Genomic DNA, 22,162 nt, shown 5'->3' with positions numbered 1-22,162 from the left:
CATCCAGTGCGGTTTCTGTGGCCTCTTCCTGACAGCTTGAGTGACCCTGCATCTCTCTGTGAGCAGCACAGTTCCTGCAGATGCCACCGTCTGTTCCCTGGGCAGTGAGCGGGGCCCTGAGATAGGGTTTGGGATTGAGAGTGAATGAATACTTATCCGTCGTCCAGTGTGTCTGGCCCTGTTCTAGGTGCTGGGAATTCACTGGCTAGTGAAACAAACCCGCCACCGCCTCCTATAATACACGTGATAAAATCCTAGTATAACATACATCACATCGTCAAAGCCCTGAAATAACTCGTTTTGACGTTCTAGGGAAAGCATATAAAACTTATGGTCATTGACATGGGTGAGTGAACTGCATTCTAGATGTCTTCGGAAAGTCATGACATTTGTCTGCTGCAAAAATAATAGCTGGTATCCCTTTGCTTGTAAATGATGGAGACTCAGTAAAAACCAGTGTAAACTGGAAAGAGGAATTTCTTGGACCTGTGTAATGAGGGGGTCAGGGTTGAAGGTGGCCTTTGGGGTCACTGGATCCAGGGTGTGAATGAAGTCAGGTGTGAGCCTGTTTTTCTTGTAGCTGTTTGTCTCTCTCCCCCTCTCCTCTTTTTTATTTGTGAGATAATTCACATATAGAAGTGAGCCTTTTAAAGTATCCAATTCAGTGGTTTTTAGTATATTCACTAAGTATACTACTGGTATAATATTTGCATATACGAACGCTAATATATACAAATAGTTGTGCAACCATCACCACTATCTAACTCCAGAGCATTTCCATCACTCCATAAAGGGAACCCCACACCTATTAGCAGTCACCCCCCATTCCCAGTCACTGCCTATACCTGCCCTAGGCTGCCAGCAATCTGCTTTCTGTCTCTTTGGCTTTACCTTCTGGACATTTCATATACATGGAATCCTACAGTATGTGGTCCTTGGTGACTGGCTGCTTTCACTTTGTGTAATGTGTTCAAGGCTCATCCATATTGTAACATGTATCAGTTCTTCATCCTTTTTTATTGCTGCATAATACTCCGTTCTCTGAATATACCACATTTTTTAAAAAGTCTGTTCTTCAGTTGGTTTCCCTGTTTGAGCTGTTGTGAATAATGCTGCTGGGAACATTTATGTGCAGGTTTTCGTGTGGCCATATGTTTTCATTTCTCATGTATATAGCTGGGAGTGGAATTCCTGGGTCATATAGTAACTATGTTTCACTTTTTGAGGACCTGCCAGACTGTTTCCCAGGGCAGCTGCACTATTTTACATTCTCACCAGCAGGGTACACGGGTTCTAGTTTTTTCACGTTCTCACCAGCATGTTACCTGTCACTCTGGGGCTGGATGATTTCTTGTGCGCAACTCTCAATTCAGGAAGTAGGATTTTATGAAAAAGATTAAATGTTTTTGAATTCAATAAAATTCTGCAGAGGAATTAAGGAGCATGTACGCAGCCGAAATGAGAAATAGCTGTTTCAAGTTTATTTACTTCCTACTGTGTTCTGGGGTCATTCGCTTTTATGAAGTAACGACAAACTCCTGAGTAAGTTTGTGTATTTTTTCTGAAAACAGATGGTAGCCAGAATACAGCCAGGATTTCATTAAGATTATCTTACCAGTTTTTGTTTGTGTGTGTGTGTGTGTTTGAAAGAAAAGTATTCTTGTCAAGAATAGAAAAGGACAGAAGTCTAGGAAATAAGAGGTAGAGGACGTCTCGTATTACGTTCCACGAGGAGTGAAGACATCTTGCGATGTTCTTTTATTGTCCCTTCTGTTCTGTATCTCCTACTGTTTCCACTAAAAGGAAGAATGGAACGCAGTTCTGAAGCCAGTTATTTTGTTTTGTGTCCCTTAGACAGGATTTCCAGGTTTTTGAGTGTTCTTAGAACAGTTGTATTCATTTTATGAAGTCTGCAAGGCCTCCTCCCAATTACCTACTTCTCTTCCTTGTCTTATTCTTCTGCTCTTTCTGTTACCTAATTCCTTTCTTCAGAAGAAAGACTATATAGGAAGAGAGCATTAGAACAGGCATAGTTGTACCTCTAACATATAAATGTTTTAGAGCAGGAACGGTTTTATATACTGGTGAATCTTTTCAGAGTGCCTGGTACGTAGAAGGGGGCTCAAAAGATGCTTGTGCAAAGCTGGCCGGGTGGGTGGATGGATGGATTTATGGGTGAAGTGACTTATAGATGGAATGGATTTTAGGTGTGTTGGCTGATTCTTTGGGTCCATTTTCTGTTTTCTTTTAAACACATATGTGTTGGCTGTGTGATGATGGGTTAACTAAGAGATGGAATAATTTGCTTTTTGTTCCTTGGATTGTCACATTCCTACACTGTCTGAGATTGTCTCAGCGGCTTGGAGATGTCTCGTTTCTTTCAGTGTCAAATTGTTTCTGGGATTATTTCTAGTCACTGTAGTTTGAAAGAATAACTGAAAAGCTGTTTGGAGGATTTATGAGGAAGGCAGAGAAAATTAGAATATAAAGCCGGGATGGAATCAGTTGGCAAGTTGGAACCGCATAATCAGGGAATAAACTTTCTTTTAAAATTTATTTATTTTATTTATTTATTTTTGGCTGTGTTGGGTCTTTGTTGCTGTGTGCGGGCTTTCTCTAGTTGTGGTGAGCGGGGGCTACTCTTCATTGTGGTGCACAGGCTTCTCATTGTGGTGGCTTCTCTTGTTGCGGAGCATGGGCTCTAGGCAAGCAGGCTTCAGCAGTTGTGGCACGCGGGCTCAGCAGTTGTGGCTCGCAGGCTCTAGAGCGCAGGCTCGGTAGTTGTGGCTCACAGGCTTAGTTGCTCCGCGGCACGTGGGATCTTCCTGGACCAGGGCTCGAACCCGTGTCCCCTGCATTGGCAGGCGGATTCTTAACCACTGCGCCTCCAGGGAAGTCCGAATAAACTTTTTAAAGAATTACAAGTTCATAAGTAAGGTATCTTGCCCGTTAGCATAATTTGTTTTTGTTTTGATTGGGAGCGGGGGATGCCAATGTGTCTTTGTATCTTCACCTGGGCAACAATGAGCAAAGATTAGTTTATTGTTGGCAAAATCTTTTACTGTTTTCTTTCTTCTCTTTTCTGCCTTTCCACCTCCTACTGCTCATGTACTCTTCATGTTATTTTCTGCATGGAAGCTGCAGCTCATAGTGGTGACAGAGTTTGACCTTACGGGCGGACAACGGGAAAGAATATGGATGCCACACGATCCTTCTCACTGGGAGCTGTCCAGGGGCACGGGACAGATTGTGAACTTTATAGTATTGAATGTAGGCAGTCTCAGTTTACAAACATACTGTTTTTTATGTGTTGATGGTTAGGTGTTTGGGACATGACACATCTTCCTGTGGGAATAGTGCTATAAATGATCTTTAGGCCCATAGGCAGGCCCAAGAAATGATGTTGATGGGGATGGTGGCGTAGCTGACAGCTACAAGCGCATTTCAGCTACAGATAGCTGGAATATATTCCTTATTAAAAAAAAAAAAAGTGGGGCCTCCCTGGTGGCGCAGTGGTTGAGAGTCCGCCTGCCGATGCAGGGGATACGGGTTCGTGCCCCGGTCTGGGAGGATCCCATATGCCGCGGAGCGGCTGGGCCCGTGAGCCATGGCCGCTGGGCCTGCGCGTCCGGAGCCTGTGCTCCGCAACGGGAGAGGCCACAACAGTGAGAGGCCCGCATACCGCAAAAAGAAAAAAAAATAAATAAATAAATAAAAAATAAAAAAGTGGTGCCTTTAAAGACTTCTATAGGCCAGTCTGGGGAGTTAACGCCACACTCCTCACACAGTCTTTGGGAGTGTTTGTGCGGGAGGGGTTATGTCTGAGTTTTGAAGATGAGTGTCAGCAATACATCTTCCCCTGGAATTTCATGGTGGCATCAGCTCTGATGCGTGTAGAACAGTTGTTCTTGGCGTTGCCTATTATAGAAAACAAACACCATCGCTGTTCCGTAACCACAGGGAAATGGTACAAACTTGGATTCCTTACGCCGCATGTTTCTGACATTCCGGGCTGTGTGCTCACAGCTTCCTGTCATTACTTTTCCCCCCTCAGCAGTTGGTGCTGGGCCCGCACTACCTGAGTTCTGCATCCTTTGAGCACTGAGCCTGAAACCGCCCAGGTTCCACTGGGCGCCAAGCAGTCAGTCCTGGGCTCTTTGGCATCTGAGACGGTTGTGCAGAAAGGAGTGCCAGCTTCAGGTCTGAAGCCTCACAGTCACGAGGAGGAAGTGAGTCAGGGGATCACTCAGCCTCGGCGGCCCCATGCTCTGCCTGCTGCGTGGCGAGGAATGCACGGACCACCCGCTGCAGTAGGGAGGCTGGGGACGGTGGCTGCCCAGCTGTTTCACTTTTTCCAGCTCCCCTCTCGAGAGGTGGCTGTCTCTGCAGGGGAGATGCCTTGGCTTCCACCTTTTCCTTTCATTTCTAAGTTTGTCCCCAGCCAGCAATGCTCCTTTGTCCCCACTGCTCGTGTTCACGCTGTATTTTTCATACCCACTTTGTACGCGTGATGATGCTTCACTTTGTTCTCACCTGCACCGTTTCCAAACATTCTGACAAGTTGTGCATTGAGGTTTTGCAAGGACTTGGGGTTGAAATCTCCCCTGAGGTGAAAGAGCACAGGGTTTGGAGAGGCTTCGTCTTTGCAGTTTCAGTTGTCCGCATAAAAACATTGTTAGTTCTAAACATGAAAAGTACATTTAAAAAAACCCAAAATAGCACAGTGGAAAGAGAGGAGAAAAAGGAGGGAGTCCAGCCGTCTGCCTCGGAGACCTCCTTCCTTCTGCTCGTCAGATGTTTTGAATCACATTGTACAGGCCCCTCCCTTCCCTGTGTAACCACCCAGCCAAGGTCACCGGAAATTAGATCTGCCCCAGGTAGACCGTGTCTGGGCTGATCCTACTTTGGGAGGTTGTGGAAATTCCTAGAATTGAGACAGTGGAGTCTGCTTTCAGTTAAAGGGTTTGAAAACTCCTTTAATTTGGCTTTGGCTCTAGAACTTTCTGTTACTCTAGACCAGTGGTTCCCAACTAGGACAGTCATCTCCCCTCAGCAAAAAACTACCTCGCCCAAAATGTCAGTAGTGATGTGGTGGGGGAAGCTGTGTTAGAACTCTGTATGTTATAAACGCCCTGTGTCCTTTGAGGTGGATTTGAGTGATAAGGCTTGGAAAAAACTAGCATCTGTTCAGTTGATGAAAAGGTGTTCCTACTTCCACCGACAACAAAAATGACTATAAAAGAGGAGAGATCTCACTTACATGGGGACATCCGCCCCCACCAACCCCCGCCCCTGAACTCATAGATAGAACAGATTAGTGGTTGCCAGACGTAGGGGTTGGGGGAATTGGGTGAAGGGGGTCAAATGGTACAAACTTACAGATATAAAATAAATCCTGGGCACCTAATGGACAGCATGGTGACTGGGGTTAATAATACTGTATGGTATATTTGCTACTCTCTTAGCAAAGAGAGTAGGTCTTAAAAGTTCTCATAAGGGGGCTTCCCTGGTGGCGCGATGGTTGAGAGTCCGCCTGTCTATGCAGGGGACGCGGGTTCGTGCCCCGGTCTGGGAAGATCCCACATGCCGCAGAGCGGCTGGGCCCGTGAGCCATGGCCGCTGAGCCTGCGCGTCCAGAGCCTGTGCTCCACGACGGGAGAGGCCACAACAGTGAGAGGCCCAAGTACCGCAAAAAAAAAAGTTCTCATAAGAAAAAAAGAATTAACTATGTGCGGTGATGGATGTTGACTAGATTTACTGTGTTGATCACTTCTCAGTATATACAGATATCAAATCGTTATGTTGTACACCTGGAACTAATATGTTACATGTCAGTTATACCTCAGTTTTTAAAATACTGTTTAAATCCTTGTACTAACACATTTTACCTACATCTCGTTTCTGGAATTCAGTATCTTCAAGAGCAGGGACCCCCATGTCCCAGCCTGTTATATTAGACATCTTCTAAGCCAGGTTACTTCTTTACTAAGTCATTGCCGGCAAAAGAGGAGAACTTTCTGTTGGCTGATTAACTTACTGCAGATTTAAATAACCATATTAATCTTTCCATTACAAATCTATTTGACCTCTTTGTCTTTAAAAAAAAAAAAAGAGCAGATCACATTTGAGGAACAGATTGTGACTTTATCGTGTAGCTTGTTAGACTCCTGAACCACGGTGCTCAATGTGGGCCAAGTAAGCAGTTACGGGAGAAAAATAAGTGCGGCGCCCTGTTCTGGGTCTAAGACTGAGCTGTGTGTTTGGCTAAAGAATGTTCTCTTTTCTGTGAATCTGTAATTAGAACATGCCACACAGCATGGTATTTAAAGTCCATCATCATTATCTCTTTTTAGGGTTGTTTTCCTACCTTATTTTTAAACTCATTTTTTTTCAGAGTTCAGGGAGGAGAATCATTCTTCAAATCAGAAGAGAAATGTAACAGTTTAAAAGGAAAAATCTATGTTTTAAAAATGGGGCAACAGTAAGTTGACATCTGTGGTAGAGGCTTTATCTTCTTAAATGAGGATCAGTACACTTTCTGTGTAAAGGGTCAGAAGGTAAATATTTCAGGCTTTGCAGAGCTACGTCGTGTTTCCGTGGTAGCAGGGAGGAGATAGGTGCAACTTCTTGCCCAAGGAGGTACTGCAGCCACACACAGTTGGCCGAGGATTTATGATAATCTTCCAGGGTGGGGGGCCAGTCATTGAGACAGGGATGCCCTCTCCCACAGCCTCACCTGGAGATGAGCTCGGACACGTCTCCTTGTAGCCTTGGAATCTCCGAGTTGTCTACCTAATGAAGAGCGGAGACGTTAATGAACCCAACACCAATCTTCAGGGTTTTAACACAGCTCTTCCATGCAGTCATTATGGCTGTGTGTGTGTGTTTCTTGATACTGCGGTTGCTCAATTATAGAGACATGATTGGGTTTTTCCCATTATGGAGCGGTTAGGCATGTTCAGGTACCATTGAGAAGTACATAGGCTGGGAGACAATTTTTTTTAATGATTTGCAATGACCAAGGTATAATTACATACAATAAAATTCACCCATGGTAGATTCACGGTTGAGTGGATTTTAGTGCATTTATACAGTTGTGCAGCCATCAGCACAATCCAGTTTTAGAGTAGTTCCATCGACCCCCGCAGAGTTCCTTTTTCCACATGCAGGCAGCGTACCCACCCCGACACCTAGCTCTGGGCATCTTTTCATCTAGTTTCTGCATCGATGGATTTGCCTCTTCTCTACTTTTTTGTGTGTAGCTTCTTTCACTTAGCATAATGTTTTTGAGATTCATGCTTGTTGGTGATTCTGTGATTTGTTTCTTATTACTAAGACTTGTGTAGATTTATTGCATTTTGTTTCTGAACCAGTTGATGGACATCTGAGTGTGTGGACAAAAAAATGTTGCCTGCCATTCCCGTAAAAAAGTGAATGTCCCCACCATCAGCCACTGCCCCCAACGGTGCCCCCTGAGGGGAATTCAGGATGGAGAAAAATAGGATCCTGACACTAGATAGTTAAGATGCATATCTAAGGAATAATTTCAACGAGCCCAGACCCTTGCATCTTCCCACACATAGAAAAACACTAAAATCATTAACTTGAGATGTTGCGTTTTGTGCTTAGCAGTAATCTTTTGATGTTTGACCACTTTTTTTTTTTTTTTCCCAGCACAAACTCCTATATATCCTGGCTCCTCCCTTACCTGTTTGCAACCATTAACTCGGAACTATCCAAGAGGCTGGCTCCCAGGCTGTAGTCCTCCATAAGGTCCCCGAATAAAACGTAACTCGCAACTTTTAGGTTGTGCATTTTTCTTCTGTTGACAAGTCATTTCTAGTATATGGCTATTATGAATGTTTGCTTACAAGGCTTTTTAAAAACTTTTTTTTTTTTTGAGTAGGTAGATATCTGGAAGTTGAATTCTTGGGACATATGGTGAGCTTATGTTTTGATTTTTAAGAAACCGCCAAACTGTTTTCCAAGGTGGATATAACATTTTATATCACTGCCAGTTTCTCCACATTGTCACCAGCACTTGGTATGGTCAGTCTTTTTTTTTTTTTTTTTTTTTTTTTTTGCGGTACGCGGGCCTCTCACTGTTGTGGCCTCTCCTGTCACGGAGCACAGGCTCCGGACGCGCAGGCTCAGCGGCCATGGCTCACGGGCCCAGCCGCTCCGCGGCATGTGGGATCTTCCCGGACCGGGGCACGAACCTGTGTCCCCTGCATCGGCAGGCAGACTCTCAACCACTGCGCCACCAGGGAAGCCTGAGGTCAGTCTTTTTTTCATTATAGCCAGGAAATCATTTGTTGGCAATGGAAAAATGGAATCCCTACGGACCTCATTTCTGAAGGGATGGTATTACTCGCCTCCTTATAGGATTGCTGTGAAGATCAAAGAGCTGGGAATTTTCTGTGCAAGTGCTTTGTCATGTAAAACTATTACTGCTGATTATGTGCAGAAAAAGTTTTTAGAAGTTGAATTTAACACATATCTGTCTCAGATTAAGATGAAAACGTCCCAAGTTTTAATAAAACATCTATTTTATCATCAAACTTGTTCCACCTACTTTTAAAGGCATATCTTTGCTCCAGTTGTGAGTTTTCTCCATCAGCTAGGAGCTTTCTCCATATGCCTGCATTGTACATTAAATTATCAGTCTTATTTAACAGTGACAGAATATAATGGTTTGCATATGGTGGGCACAATTTTCTTCCCCACTCAAATTTGGATGGTCTGGTAAATGTCTTTCTGTGATTTCATTTTCAAATGCTTGTGGGTGGCCTCTTTCCTGGACCTGGGCATATGTGTTCTATTCGAATAGAATGGAAGCAGAAAGTTTGGGGGCTGAGAGAAACCACCCAGAACAATCTATGTAAAAATATCCATTTCACCAGTTTTACTTTGCAATTCTGATTCTATGAAAATTGCCTGTTTAAACTTTTTCAAAGAACAAAGGGAGTGTTTTGAATGCATTTCCCTTCCTATCTGGGGAAGATACCGCTGTAGGTTTTAGGAGAACTGGCCAGTGGGGCTCTAGATTTGAAATCTGGGCCGGATTTTGTAAAACTTGTTTATTAGCAGCTCTTCACACCTGTTGAGAAAGACCTTTGGACTGAGGAGGTTGAGCTGTGTGTTTGATCATGTAGGAAGGACTGTGTCAACAAGGGCTTGGTCATACTTTTTCAAATGAGAAGGTGAAAGGAACCACAAGAAAACTCAAGTAAAAGAAACTGCATGCAGTGTACCCCCTGGGAGTTGGGAGGTTTATATTATTTCTGGTGACAATTTATATTAATTCAGTAATGTTTCATAACATAATCTCTATTCATACTAAATAGACAGTTTTGATACTTGGTAAACAGGGACATGAAATCCTTTTTGATCAAAGCAAAGCAGGTGATGGTCATAGCAAACAAAGCTTTGGACTCAGGATTCTGGGATGGAGGTCCGCTGTGAATTATTTTATGATTTTACCTAATGAGTAAAAGTTTTTACCTTATGAGTTTGAAAATTTCCATTTGAGTGAGCGTGTGTGTGTGTGTGTGTGTGTGTACATGGAGGTATTTGAAAGCTTTCAATGTTGCAGTCTCTGACGTGAATTTTTTTTTTGGGGGGGTACACGGGCCTCTCTCGCTGTTGTGGCCTCTCCCGTTGCGGAGCACAGGCTCCGGACGTGCAGGCTCAGCGGCCATGGCTCACAGGCCCAGCCGCTCCGTGGCATGTGGGATCTTCCCGGACCAGGGCACGAACCCGTGTCCCCTGCATCGGCAGGCAGACTCTCATCCACTGCACCACCAGGGAAGCCCTGACACGTGAATTTTAAAAAGGATGAAAAAGTAGTTCAGGCACTTGGAAGTCTCTTTCTAGAACATTACAAATGCTGCAGTTTTGGCGTGGAATGATATTTGAAAGAGCAGGCTTAGAGATGCCTGTAGTAAACGCCCTTTTTGGAAAGGAGCTGTTTGCTAATAAAGAAATCGGGACTGGCCAACAGTCGTGTCCTTCTTTCTGGATGTTACCTGTGTCTCAGCCCAAAGTGGGAATTGGAGGTCTGTGACTGACCTGTGCAGGCATGGCAACTCGGCCGTGTTGGTGTTACATGTGTTCTTTAAATAAGACAGTTCAGGGTTTATAGAGAAACACTTCATACTCATTTTTGATGCTGTTCTCCATCTTTATCATGGAGGGTTTCAACACCTCTGCGGAGGGAGGGTTGAAGAAGTTTGGAGTTAACAACTTAAAATTCCCACAATAAAGAGAAAGGGGATACCCATGTGGAGGTCTTTCTCTTTCTTATTTCACTAAGCATAATTTATCTATTTCCATCCATGTTGCTGCACATAGCAGTACTTCATTCTTGTTTATGGCTGAGTAATTTTCACATACACACACACACACACACACACATACACATCTTTATCCAGTTGTCTGTTGATGGGCACTTGGGTTGCTTCCCTGTCTGGCTGTTGTAAATAGTGCTGCTGTGAACACTGGGGTGAGTGTTTCTTTTGGAACTAATGTTTTTGTTTTTCCTGGATATGTACTCAGGAGTGGAATTGCTGGATCATGTGGTAGTTCAACTTTTAGTTTTTTAAGGCACCTCCATACTGTTTGCATAGTGGCTGCACCAATTTACATTCCCATCACCATGTACAAGAATTCCCATAAAGATAACTCTTTATAATTTGACCAGTGAACACCCAATAATTTCCTCAAACTTTTTTTTATCACTTGTCCTTGAAAACAAACGGTTTTCATGTTGTGAAATCAAAGAAAGAGGAAATTCAGCATTGAAAGGCTAAGTATTATGGTTGTCATTTTATTTGCCCAGTGGAGAAATAAAAAAGGGAAATGAAATGAATGCCAAAAAATTGTGCCCCAGGTTAAAACAGTAGTCTCTGGAAGTTGTCATCTGTTGGGATATCATTGCAAACTTTGCGGTGCATTTGGTGTCTGGTGGAATCCTACCAAAATTCACACCAGTGGAATGGGTTGTGATATTTACTAAAACTTCATCCGTCTCTTGGAGAGTCTAGTTGACATGTGGATTTGGTCCAAGTAGGAAGTCAGTGGAGTGTCCTGATGCCCTCCAAGTGGGCAAGTGCATGGGGCTTGGACCCGGGAAGATGGAGCCTGAAGGTCCCAAAGAGTTCTTGACTTGGGGTGAAGCAGTGTGGTGACCTGGTTAGACTTGTGGTTTCTGTATGTGTGATGCTGGGCAAGTTTCTTTACCTCTAGGCCTCCACGTCTCCATCTGTAAAATGGGATGATAATGGTGCTTGCCTTAAAGCGTGTATGTGAAGAGATAATCCACATAAATCAATTGCATTTTAATTAATTCATCAATTTTTTGTTTTTGGCTGCATTGGGTCTTCATTGCTGCGCGAGGGCTTCCTCTGTTTGCGGTGAGCGGGGGCTCCTTTTCATTGCAGTGCACGGGCTTCTCATTGCGGTGGCTTCTCTTGTTGCGAAGCACAGGCTGTAGGCACGCAGGCTCAGTAGTTGTGGCGCACGGGGCTTAGTTGCTCCTTGACATGTGGGATCTTCCCGGACCAGAGCTTGAACCCGTGTGCCCCGCTTTGGCAGGTGGATTCTTAACTACTGCGCCACGAGGGAAGTCCCTCAGTTGCATTTTAGTACTATTTTCTCTGTCTGGTGGGCCTCTGTCTCAGTCACACTTGTACATGTGTAAGGCTGTGGGTAATGCTTTCTTTGAAGATTCATTCCTTGCTTATTTGAGAAAGATGTTTGCTTTTCAAAAGGTGATTTTTAAGGAATGTAGTAGTCATAGTAATTTTAAGAGTGGTGTTTTGCCACAAAATGCAATCCAAACTCATAGTTAAATCCTGCTTGTTTTGTTTACAGGGAACACGGGTCTGGCTGAGAGAAAATGGCCAGCATTTTCCAAGTACCGTAAATTCCTGTGCAGAGGGCGTCATTGTCTTCCGGACGGACTATGGTCAGGTGAGCAGAGTCCCTGAAGCTTCGTGACATCTGTGTGCTGCTTCCTTGGGTGGCCCTGCGTAGGGGCACGTGTGCTCATTCTTCTCGCCCTTCATACCTTAAACATCTTTTCTAAGTGATACAACAGAATCCCAAAAGGAATGTGTAATGCACACCTCGAGTGTGGGAGAGACACAATAAAAAATTCTCCCAAATCGAAACCAAAGTATTCTAACTAGTACTGGACAGAAGAGCCCTACACTTGGCTGGTTTCCTTCCTGGGGATCAGGAAGAATCAGAAGTATAGGGTGCAAGCAATTTGAGAAAAAGTTCAAATATATCAGTATTTCCCGAGTGGTTTCATGACCACTTTCCCTTAAAATTCATCAACTTTCCTAGTGTTGGAACTACTGGCCTGCCAGTGAGACTGTATCAGTGTCCTGGTCCCTGTACGGACAGGGACCTGACCTAAACCTCTTCATCCACCTCGTGAAGCAACTGAAGATGCTCCTTCTGTTTGTGAGAACCACTGCTCCAGGGTCCTTATTCTTTAGTGCAAAACAAGTGAAAAGCCATATCACTGAAAACAAATACCTGAATCCAGAAACTGACCCACTGCTTATATTTGGACAATGGTGAAAGGAGCCCAGTTTCTCCATTTTATAAGGAAACCAATTAAAAAAAATTTAAATTGAAGTATAGTTAATTTAAAATGTTGTGTTAGTTTCAGGTGTATAGCACAGTGATTCAGTTATATATAAATTCCTTTTTTCAGATTCTTTTCCATTATAGGTTATTACAAGATATTGAGTAGAGTTCCCTGTGCTACACAGTAGGTCCTTGTTGGTTACCTATCTTATATATAGTCGTGTGTGTCTTTAATCCCAAGGAATTTTAATTTTAGAAATGGGTACCTCCCACAGAGACACATATTAAAATTTAAGACATAAAGACTAAAGACATTAAGACTAAAAGGACATCATATGCCAGTATTTAAAACTCTCAGTTGCTGAATTTTGTTTGCAAGTTGTGTTGAGAACAGAATCTTCAAGGTCAGTGGTGTATAGTTTGCGGCTGTTGGGCTACTTGTTTATCAAAACCTTGAGCAGAGATGATCCTCTTGGTGGTACATTCCTCATTTCTTGGCTTAATAAGCAGTGATGTTTCTGGGCTCTTTTGCAATTCCTCAGTTACTTTTTCATCCAAGAGTCTTGACTGGTGCTTCAGTATTTGTCTGGTGGTGAAGATATAGCTGTGATGTGCAATGGAGAGAGGTGGGGGTGGGTGCAGGGAGAGGGGAGCAAAGAGACCACTGGGAATGCAGTGTCTCCCAGTCACTGATACCCAGTCTGGTCTCTTTCCCTTCAGGTTCTCGGGTAGCGTGATGTGACTTGTAAACTAAGGACCAAGTGACCCGGCCAGCATTTTTCTGTCTTGCTTTACTCCTCCCCTCTTGTCATCTCACTTTCCCCAGATGAGAATTCAGTTTCTCTCAGGCCTTGTACATACTTCTCAAGATGATAATAAAAAAGGGAAAACAATATTTAAACCGTGTACCTGACTTGACAGAACTTAATGGGGAATTCTTTTCTTTTTTTGTCGACTTATGTTTTAACCCCAAAGATACTTTACTTTTTTCCCCTTTTTTCCTCTTAAGAAAAATTGTGATAAAAACCACATAACGTTAAAATTCCCATCTTAACCACGTTGAAGTGTATAGTTCAGTAGTGTTAAGTCTGTTCCCATTGTCGGGCAGTAGATCTCCAAAACTTTTTCATCTTGTAATACTGAGACTCTGTACCTAGCAAACGCTTAATGCCCCATCTCACCTCCCCAGCACTTGGTAACCACCTTTCTCCTTTCTGTCTCTATGATTTTGACTCCTTTAGACACTTAAATGAGTGGGATCATAACAGTATTTGTCCTTTTCTGTTACTGGCTTATTTTGCTTAACGGAGTGTCTTGGAGATTCTGAAGATGCTTTCTGTTCCTATCCAACTCCGCTTCGCTCCACAGAGGCGTCACAGCAACTCTAGCAGCCTGTTAATGCTACTGACTGTCTGTGTCGCGTGGTCAGCAGTCTGTGTCCTGTGACACCATTGCCAGCTGGTCAACGGGCAGCCCTCCGTGAGGCATGGAAAGGGTTGGTCAGGCCAGCAGTTCTGTTCCCTCTTGATGGTACTTATGGATTGTGGCTTTAGAAAGAACTAAACCAGAAAAGTATATACTTAAACGTGGAAACAACTCCCCAGTTTGACTTCGAGTCTTCAGTCGGTCATCAAAGCCTTGGTCTTACACTGTCTGCTCTGTCATTCCCAAGTATGACAACTATAATTAGCTTGGCGACCCATGTAGGAAATACAGGGTTTAAAATGTGACAAAAGTGAGGCAGGTTGGAAAGACGTGGATCACACGTGGATCAAGAGCTTGGCAGTGGCCAGAGGACTTTTGTTTCTGTCTTTTGTGACCTACTTCTTCCTCTCTTGACATTACAGATTCCCTGTGGAACATACAGGCGTAGCCACCAAGGGTTAGAAGTTCATTACCTGGTTCTGGTCCCCAGGACAGGCACACCTGCTGTTTATCAGATGTAGATTCCTGAAGGAATCAGGGTCAGAGATGTAGAGCATGACCTTGTCCTGGTCAAACCCGTGGTAACTTTTCAAAGTATGGGCTAATTTCAGCCCAATTTGGTATGTTATTAAAGGGTGTTAGGATATTGGTGTTTCTACAGAAAGGAAGAATGGGGAGTTATTTAATGGGTCCAGAGTTTTAGTTTTGGAAGATGAAAAAGTTCTGAAGATGCATCATGGTGACGGTTACACAACAATGTGAATGTGCTTGATGCCACTGAACTGTACACTTAAAATTTGCCATTGTCATCCTTTTTATGTCAGTGTGTACATCTTACCACAATAGAAAAAAAAAAGATATCAGTGTTTGAGGTCAAATGGTAACGGGTAAAAGCTGTCAAGTGGGTATTTTTCTGTATCTTTATAAACAGTTCTAGTAAAATTTTTTTTTTTTTTTTTTTTACGCGGGCTTCTCACTGTTGTGGCCTCTCCTGTTGCGGAGCGCAGGCTCAGCAGCCATGGCTCACGGGCCCAGCCGCTCCGTGGCACATGGGATCCTCCCGGCCCCGGCACGAACCTGTGTCCCCTGCATCGGCAGGCGGACTCTCAACCACTGCGCCACCAGGGAAGCCCTCTAGTAAAATTTTTATGTTACCAAAATAGGACCTCTCAGAATCTGTGAAGAGCTTCCAAACTATTAGTTCAATTTCCCTTTGGTCTACTATACAGGAATCACCTGGGGGTCTTGTTTTGGATGCAGATTCTGATCGGCAGGTCTGGGCTGGGGGCTGAGAGTCTGCATTTCTCACCAGCTACCTGGTGGTATGGATGCTGTTGGTCCATGTTTGAGTCGGAGAACTGGCCTAGGGTCGTAGTTACTACAGTGAAGAGGAGGAAGTACTCTCAATCCCCTCCGTGTACCATCCGTGTACCATCCGTGTACCACCCGTGCTACTGTGTCGGACGAAGCAAAGGTAAGGAAAAGAGCTTGAGGTAGCGGTGGACAATTTTCCCTAGGCCTTGAGAAGCTTTCCCTTTCTGTGTGTGCGTTCCATCCCTCCCCCCACCCCACCCCCAATTCCAGCAATCATTTCACCTCAAGCGTGGCCAGGGATTGTGCTGACTGCAGCGAAATAGTGCTCAGGTGGATTAAAAAGCATTTTCCAAAATCCTGTTTCGTGTTGGAAACCAAGCGGAGCCACAAGTAACTAACATCCTAAAACGAGGTCACGGTGGACAGGGTGTAGATAGGAGATAACACGGTGTTGTTTTTTGGTGAGAGCCCTAAAGGGCCCGTTGTCTTGTTTCATTCAGTCTCTGAGGGTTTTGCACATTTGCTCAGCTGTTCTTTTTTCGCCCAGGAGATCGTTTTATATTAATCTAAAATTCCATCCCACGCCCAAATTTAAACTACTGTAGTTTGGTCCCAGGAGTGAAGAGGACCAAAACATTCCCATGTGACTCATAGCTTATGGTATACTCGCTGTGAAGTATTTGCCGATGGGAAAAGAAAAGTGCGAGTGACATGCTAACACACTTTGAAAAAATGCATGGTTGTGGCTTCTGGAGCATGAAGCACGTGGGTAGGTCAGCACGTGCTCTGCAAGTTAGAAATGACTTGTCTTCTTTCACGTGAAGCCTTGGACAGAGTTGTGGAAGAGCACTGTGCTTTTGTGGCTCTGCAGGGTCCATATTTGGCTAAAGGACTGACTCTGGTGAAAAGGGTAGGATGGAAGTTGGCACTGAATGTTTTTGTCTTTTCTAAAACGTTTGCCAGGCACGTGGGTGATCACTGAAGCAGCCTTCTGGAACATTGTAGAATTGACTAATGAGTTTTAAATTAGATTTTTTACTTTGAGAGTCAACTATTTTATTATCCTTCCTGAAAAGAGCCTAATTTGATCACTCTGAAATAGCTTATAGTGATATCGATTTACCTAATTGTATTTTAAGGGGTAGTTTTTTGTTTTTTGTCTTTTTTTGCGGTATGCGGGCCTCTCACTGTTGTGGCCTCTCCTGTTGCGGAGCACAGGCTCCGGACGCGCAGGCTCAGCAGCCATGGCTCATGGGCCCAGCCGCTCCGCGGCATGTGGGATCCTCCCGGACCGGGGCACGAACCCGTGTCCCCTGCATCAGCAGGTGGACTCTCAACCACTGTGCCACCAGGGAAGCCCTGAGGGGTAGTTTTTTAACTTACCCCAGTCAACTTAATCAAGACACTTCTCTCTGCAACCATCCTTGTTGAGTTTTCTGTTTGCATTGTCTCTCTGTGGGGTCTTCTGAAATATTTTACTGGTTGGAGAATTAATCACCCCAACCTACAAGTAAACGCCCTCCTCCATGCCCTTCTCTTATTTGCACCAAGTATAATTAGACTCGGTTTTAAAAGTTATTCTTCTCATTTTATTAATCCACAAAAAGGCCGTTAGATTGCCTGGTTCTTTCAAGTCATCCCCACCCTCCAAGATAGTCAGAATTCCTCAGGCCACACAGGAAACATAACCCACATTATTTATAATCACATCTCCCATTTAAAGCCATCTCCAACCTTTTGGGTTTGACCTTCACTTTGACTTGTTGGAATTAATACTGTGGGCCCAATTTTGTCGAACTTGATGATGGGTTAATGTAGTGATTTTTCATTGCACTTTTGGTCATTTTTCATGCACTTTCTGCTCTGTCCAGCTGCTTTTCTTTGCTTTTTTTACCCCTTCACTTTGCCCCCATTGATTGGTGTCCTTTTGTGTCCCTTGAATGTCATACGGATGTGGCAGCTTTTTGACCTCTGAACATCCCGTACGGCTCCACTCCTGGGTCACAGAGAAATCTCCCGCAAGCCTGTTGAGTGCTGGGAAATTGACCGTGGGACAGCCCAGAATGTCTCCCATTTCAGAGCTCCAAATGTTACCCAGCAACCCCCCTGATTGTCAGGAATCAGACAACTACAACTGAGTGATTTCATCTTGAGGTGGGAACAGGAACTTCTCAAGGGAAGTGTGGAACCTGGAGCTTTTAACCGAGCTGAGAATGTCATCTGAGAGGAAGCTGACTGCGCACGCCGGCCCCCGAGAGCCCAGGAACGCCAGCCCTTTTCAGCAGTCGCAGAAGCTGCCATCCTGGCTTCACTGGCAAAGCCAGCTGTTGGCAGAGACAGGTGCCGGCTAAAGAGGTCTCCCCCGCCAGCTCCTTCTCTGTGAGCGGATGCGGAGTGAGTGAGCAGCAGTTGACGTGGCCCCCCAAGTCGGGTAGGGCCCCCCAGGGCAACTCCCGTGAATAGTGGCGGCAGGTGGGGGGAAGCCAGTAGGGAGACAGCTAGACTTACAAAGATGGAGGGAAGGAGTTTGGGGGGACGACGTTAATGATGCAGAAGTGGTGTCATTAGGGTACTGTGACTCTCAGAGCCGAACTCTTAAACAACAGGACAGATTCTTTGTAGTCAGCTGGCCTGCACATAAGTCCCTTGCTTTTATGTTGTTTAAAAAACAAAAAGCAGGGCTTTCCTGGTGGCTCAGTGTCACACAGAATCCGCCTGCCAATGCAGGGGACACGGGTTCGAGCCCTGGTCCGGGAAAATCCCACATGCTGTGGAGCAACTGGGCCCGTGTGCCACAACTACTGAAGCCCACGTGCCGCAACTACTGAAGCCCGCGTTCTACAACTGCTGAAGCCCGCATGGCTGGAGCCTGTGCTCCTCAACAAGAGAAGCCACCGCAATGAGAAGCCTGTGCACCGCAACGAAGAGTAACCCCCACTCGCTGCAACTAGAGAAAGCCCGCACGCAGCAACGAAGACCCAATGCAGCCAGAAATAAATAAATAAATAAAATAAATTTAAAACAAACAAAAAACCAGAAAGTATATTCTATCTCTTTTTTCTCCTTTTTGGTAAAGAGAAACAGTCTCATATTAATGCACTTATTTGGGGGAAACTTTACCCATTATTTCCTCAAAAGGAGAGAAACAGATTATATTTTCGCTCCCTGTAGCCTCTCAAGTGTCAGGTATCCCTGGTGTTGCAGTCGGTGCTTCCAGCCAGATTAACCTGTGGGTTCCGTTGAACCATAGGAAGTCGCCATCTCTGTAGGATGAGGGAGCTGAAAAGGCAGTTTCCTGTGGTTATGCCTAAGAGTATGTTAATTGCCCTCTATTTTAATTGTGTGTTTTAGCTTATCGATATGTTTTTGATTTAAAGGTAGAATTTTTGGCGTACAGTAAAGTTTAACAAAGTAGTTTTTTTGCAGTCTGGTTGAGAGGCAAAGCATATCCCTAAAATAGTATACAGCCCTGGCTTTTGGGGTACCACTGCCATATTAAATTCTGTTGTGCGTGTGTATGTGTGTGTGTTAACAGCTATGACATTGTATTCCTTTTGGGGTTTTCAACTTTTTGGATGGGTGTGTAAAATATTTGCTATGATTGATCTCTCCTGCAAAGGTCCAAAAATTTTTTAAAAATTTTAACCATTTTTAGAATGGAAGTATAGTTAATTTACAATGTTGTGTTAGTTTCAGGTACATAGCGAAGTGATTCAGTTATACATATGTATAAATATCTATTCTTTTTCAGATTCTTTTCCATTATAGGTTATTACAAGATACTGAATATAGTTCCCTGTGCTATACAGCAGGTCCTTGTTGTCTATTTTATATACAGTACTTTGTTAATCCAAAGCTCCTAATTTATCCCTCTCCTCCCCCCCTTCCCCTTTGGTAACCATGAATTTGTTTTCTATGTCTGTGAGTCTATTTCTGTTTTGTAAATAAGTTCATTTGTGTCATTTTTTTATTTCCACATGTAAGTGATATCACATGATTTTTGTCTTTCTCTGTCTGACTTACTTCAACAAATGTCCAAATTTGAGTTGAAAGAAAAATGAATGGATAAATATACAATTTATTTTTTTGAACTGGAATTTGGGCTTTCTTGTATGTGTTTATTTGTGGTAAATGTAAATTACATATAATTGACTATTTTAAATGTTTTTGAGTGTACAATTCAGTGGCATTAATTACATTCATAATGTGTGCAGCCATCACCACTATTTCCAAAACTTTTTCATCACTCCAAACAGAAACTCTGTAAGCATTAAGCACTAACCCCCTGTGCAATTTGTTGTTAAACTACTTTCCTCTTGGATACCTTTTGTTGTGCTGCTTCTAGGTATACAAGCACGTTAGAAGCTCTGGTTTGTACTCTTTCTTAAGGAATAGACACTGTCAAGAAAGAAGTGGTGTAGACGTAGCTCAAGAGTCCAAGGATGGAGAATTGAATGTTGACTTAGATCTGCTGACCACCGATGGGCATTTGGCGCTGACCTTGTGATGTGTGCATGGGGGTGGATGGTGCTACCCCTGTGGGTGGGTGAAGGGCCCTTCTCAAGAGGAAGGTGGCTGCACAACCATCCAGAAAGCCAGAGGAAAGAGGGACATGCTTTTGACAAGTGGCAGATAATTTTTTTAAAAATGAGATGTATGCGGTTTCCTCTGTTAACTTCAGTATGGGTCCATCTGTTATTCTTGGAATTCACTTCCATCAAAACAATGCAGCTCTATTAAGCTGGGAAACTCTTAAATTCCTGTGCTGTTCTCACATTTTGCTGTTTCATCCTGGAAATACCCGTCTCTGAGATGGATATTAAACACCAGCCCGTGGAGTTTCTTAGAGTCAGAAGTCTATACTCTATAGAGACTGAACACCACTGGGGCTTTGTCTTGCTATAAAGACCAGGTAGACTGCAGTTTGTCCAACTTCCTTGGTTTAGAGTGAAAAAAATTGTTTGTAGGCCTGAAAGCCACGTGATTGACTATCTAGATCTCTTCCAAGAATCTGGTTTGGCATCTTGTGGCTCAAAGATGGAAAGTCAAATAATTTTCACTCTGGGACTATAGGAAAAAAACAATGTCTGGTTGTTGGTGCACTAAGCTCCAGGAAAAAACATGTGCGTATTTGTAAATCTACATAGCTCTGTGCGGACACTTGCTTATTGTAACTTGGGAAGAGATGGTCACTCTAGCCGACTGAGGGCTTGTCTTTCCCTTTCGAGAACTTGGGTCCTGCAGAGATGTGCCTGGCCTTCCCCACCTTCATTCAGGGATGAATGCCTGGATGAAGACCTTTTCACAGAGGCCTTTTCAACCTCTCCATCCAAGAGGGCCACTACCTTGACATTGTATCACGTGTAATTATTTGATTTTTTTTTTCCCTGTGTCTCCTCACCAAGCTCTCTGAGAATGGACACATTGCTGTATCCTTAGCTCCTAGAAGCAGAGCCTGGCCCGTGAAGACACTCAAATGCTGAATGCGTGGTGAAGCTCCATTTGTAGTCAGCACGGGGCCAAGCAAGTTATTAGAATGATGTGTGCTCTGTTGAGACTGTTATCCTATAACTTTTAATAAAGAAATCACAAGTCTGAACGGACCACAGGGGACAGAAGAAAAAGCCTCCTGTCACAAGAGTCCTGTTGGGAGTTTCTCTGTGTTATTTCTGTCTAAACCACCCTTAGGCCATAAGACCAGAGCAAAATAAAGAGCATTGAAGATAATTAAAGGGAATTTCTTTTTCAAAGGAATCATTTCACTCGATAGACTCCAAAAACATATAAACTGCACTTTCATTTTTCAAGGGGGAGTAGGTGGGTGTTGAGTTTGGTACAGAATATTTTTCCAAAGTTTGGCATTTTGAAACCTGAGATGATAATTCTGTGTACTTCAACATCTACACTGAAACAGGAAGCAGTTTACCGCGACAAACCCGACAAGATCCACTGGTGTTGTGAGGAGCGTGGGCTGTGTCAGGTGTCGCTGACCTTAGCTTGCCAAGGGTGCACACCACTTCTGTCACCTGCCCTGTTCCCAGCACCTCTGAAAAGTTCGCTGGAGAGACCCTAAGATTCCCCTGTCTCTGGGGCCTGTCTCCCTGCTCCTTTAAGTAAATCCAGCTTAAGTGGATTGGGAATCCAGTTTATTTCTGACCCTTGCTTTCAGGACAGGCGTTTGCCTTCCCACCAAGCCTTTGGACTGACCAGCTGGGCCCCTCCCTGTCTGGCATCCCCTCTGGGCGGGTGGATGGGAGGGAGGGGTTGGATCTCTGTTCACAGTATTTACTGGCCCCAGTGAGCCTCTAGCTGACCACACACACAGTGATTATGCAGGAGAGAACAGATGACTTCTGCCCTGGGTCATGACCTTCTGTGGCTTCCTGTCCTTGGTTGGGCCAACTTGTTGACTTTCTTTCTCCTTTGTGGATATCTCTCGACTTTGGCCTCCTCTTTCCTTCCTGGGTCCATTGAATGGGCCTCCTCTTTCCATCCCTTAGGCGTGCCTATTTATTGGGATTCCAGCCTGCCTCTGGCCTGCCTGTGCGTCCCATCTTCGGTCAACTGCTGGATTCCAGGCTCTGCTCTGGGCAGCTCAGTCGACGTTTGCCTCTGGGAGCCTGTGGTATACCCAGACTCTTCCTGCAATCCCCAGGAATCCTGGTCCTGCATTGCTAGTGTCCAGGCACAAAGAGAAGGGCTGATGGTTTGTTCCTTTGGACCCATGGTTGCTTTCTGTTTTGTAGTTAGTTTAGCAAATTACATTGCTCATACTTGAAGGTAAGCAGGAGACTACCTTGCATTCTTGATACCCATGAATACT

General features: G+C 44.2%; 1 protein-coding gene across 3 annotated transcripts in view; it reads left to right on the top strand.

Annotated features, from left to right (window-relative positions):
* MYO10 (myosin X) overlaps positions 1 to 22,162 on the top strand; it is a 226,110-nt gene that overhangs the window by 34,780 nt on the left and 169,168 nt on the right. For all 3 annotated transcript variants that reach the window (XM_060092746.1, XM_060092745.1, XM_060092747.1), the window contains one exon: positions 11,875 to 11,973. In XM_060092746.1, coding sequence (XP_059948729.1) covers positions 11,875 to 11,973 — 99 coding nt within the window. The remainder of the gene's footprint in view (positions 1 to 11,874; positions 11,974 to 22,162) is intronic.

This window comes from Mesoplodon densirostris, chromosome 3 (genome assembly GCF_025265405.1).
Source record: "Mesoplodon densirostris isolate mMesDen1 chromosome 3, mMesDen1 primary haplotype, whole genome shotgun sequence".
In the NCBI taxonomy this organism is placed as follows: Eukaryota; Metazoa; Chordata; class Mammalia; order Artiodactyla; family Ziphiidae; genus Mesoplodon; species Mesoplodon densirostris.
Note: the sequence above shows the minus strand (reverse complement) of the source record. Positions and strands in the feature narration are given on the sequence as shown.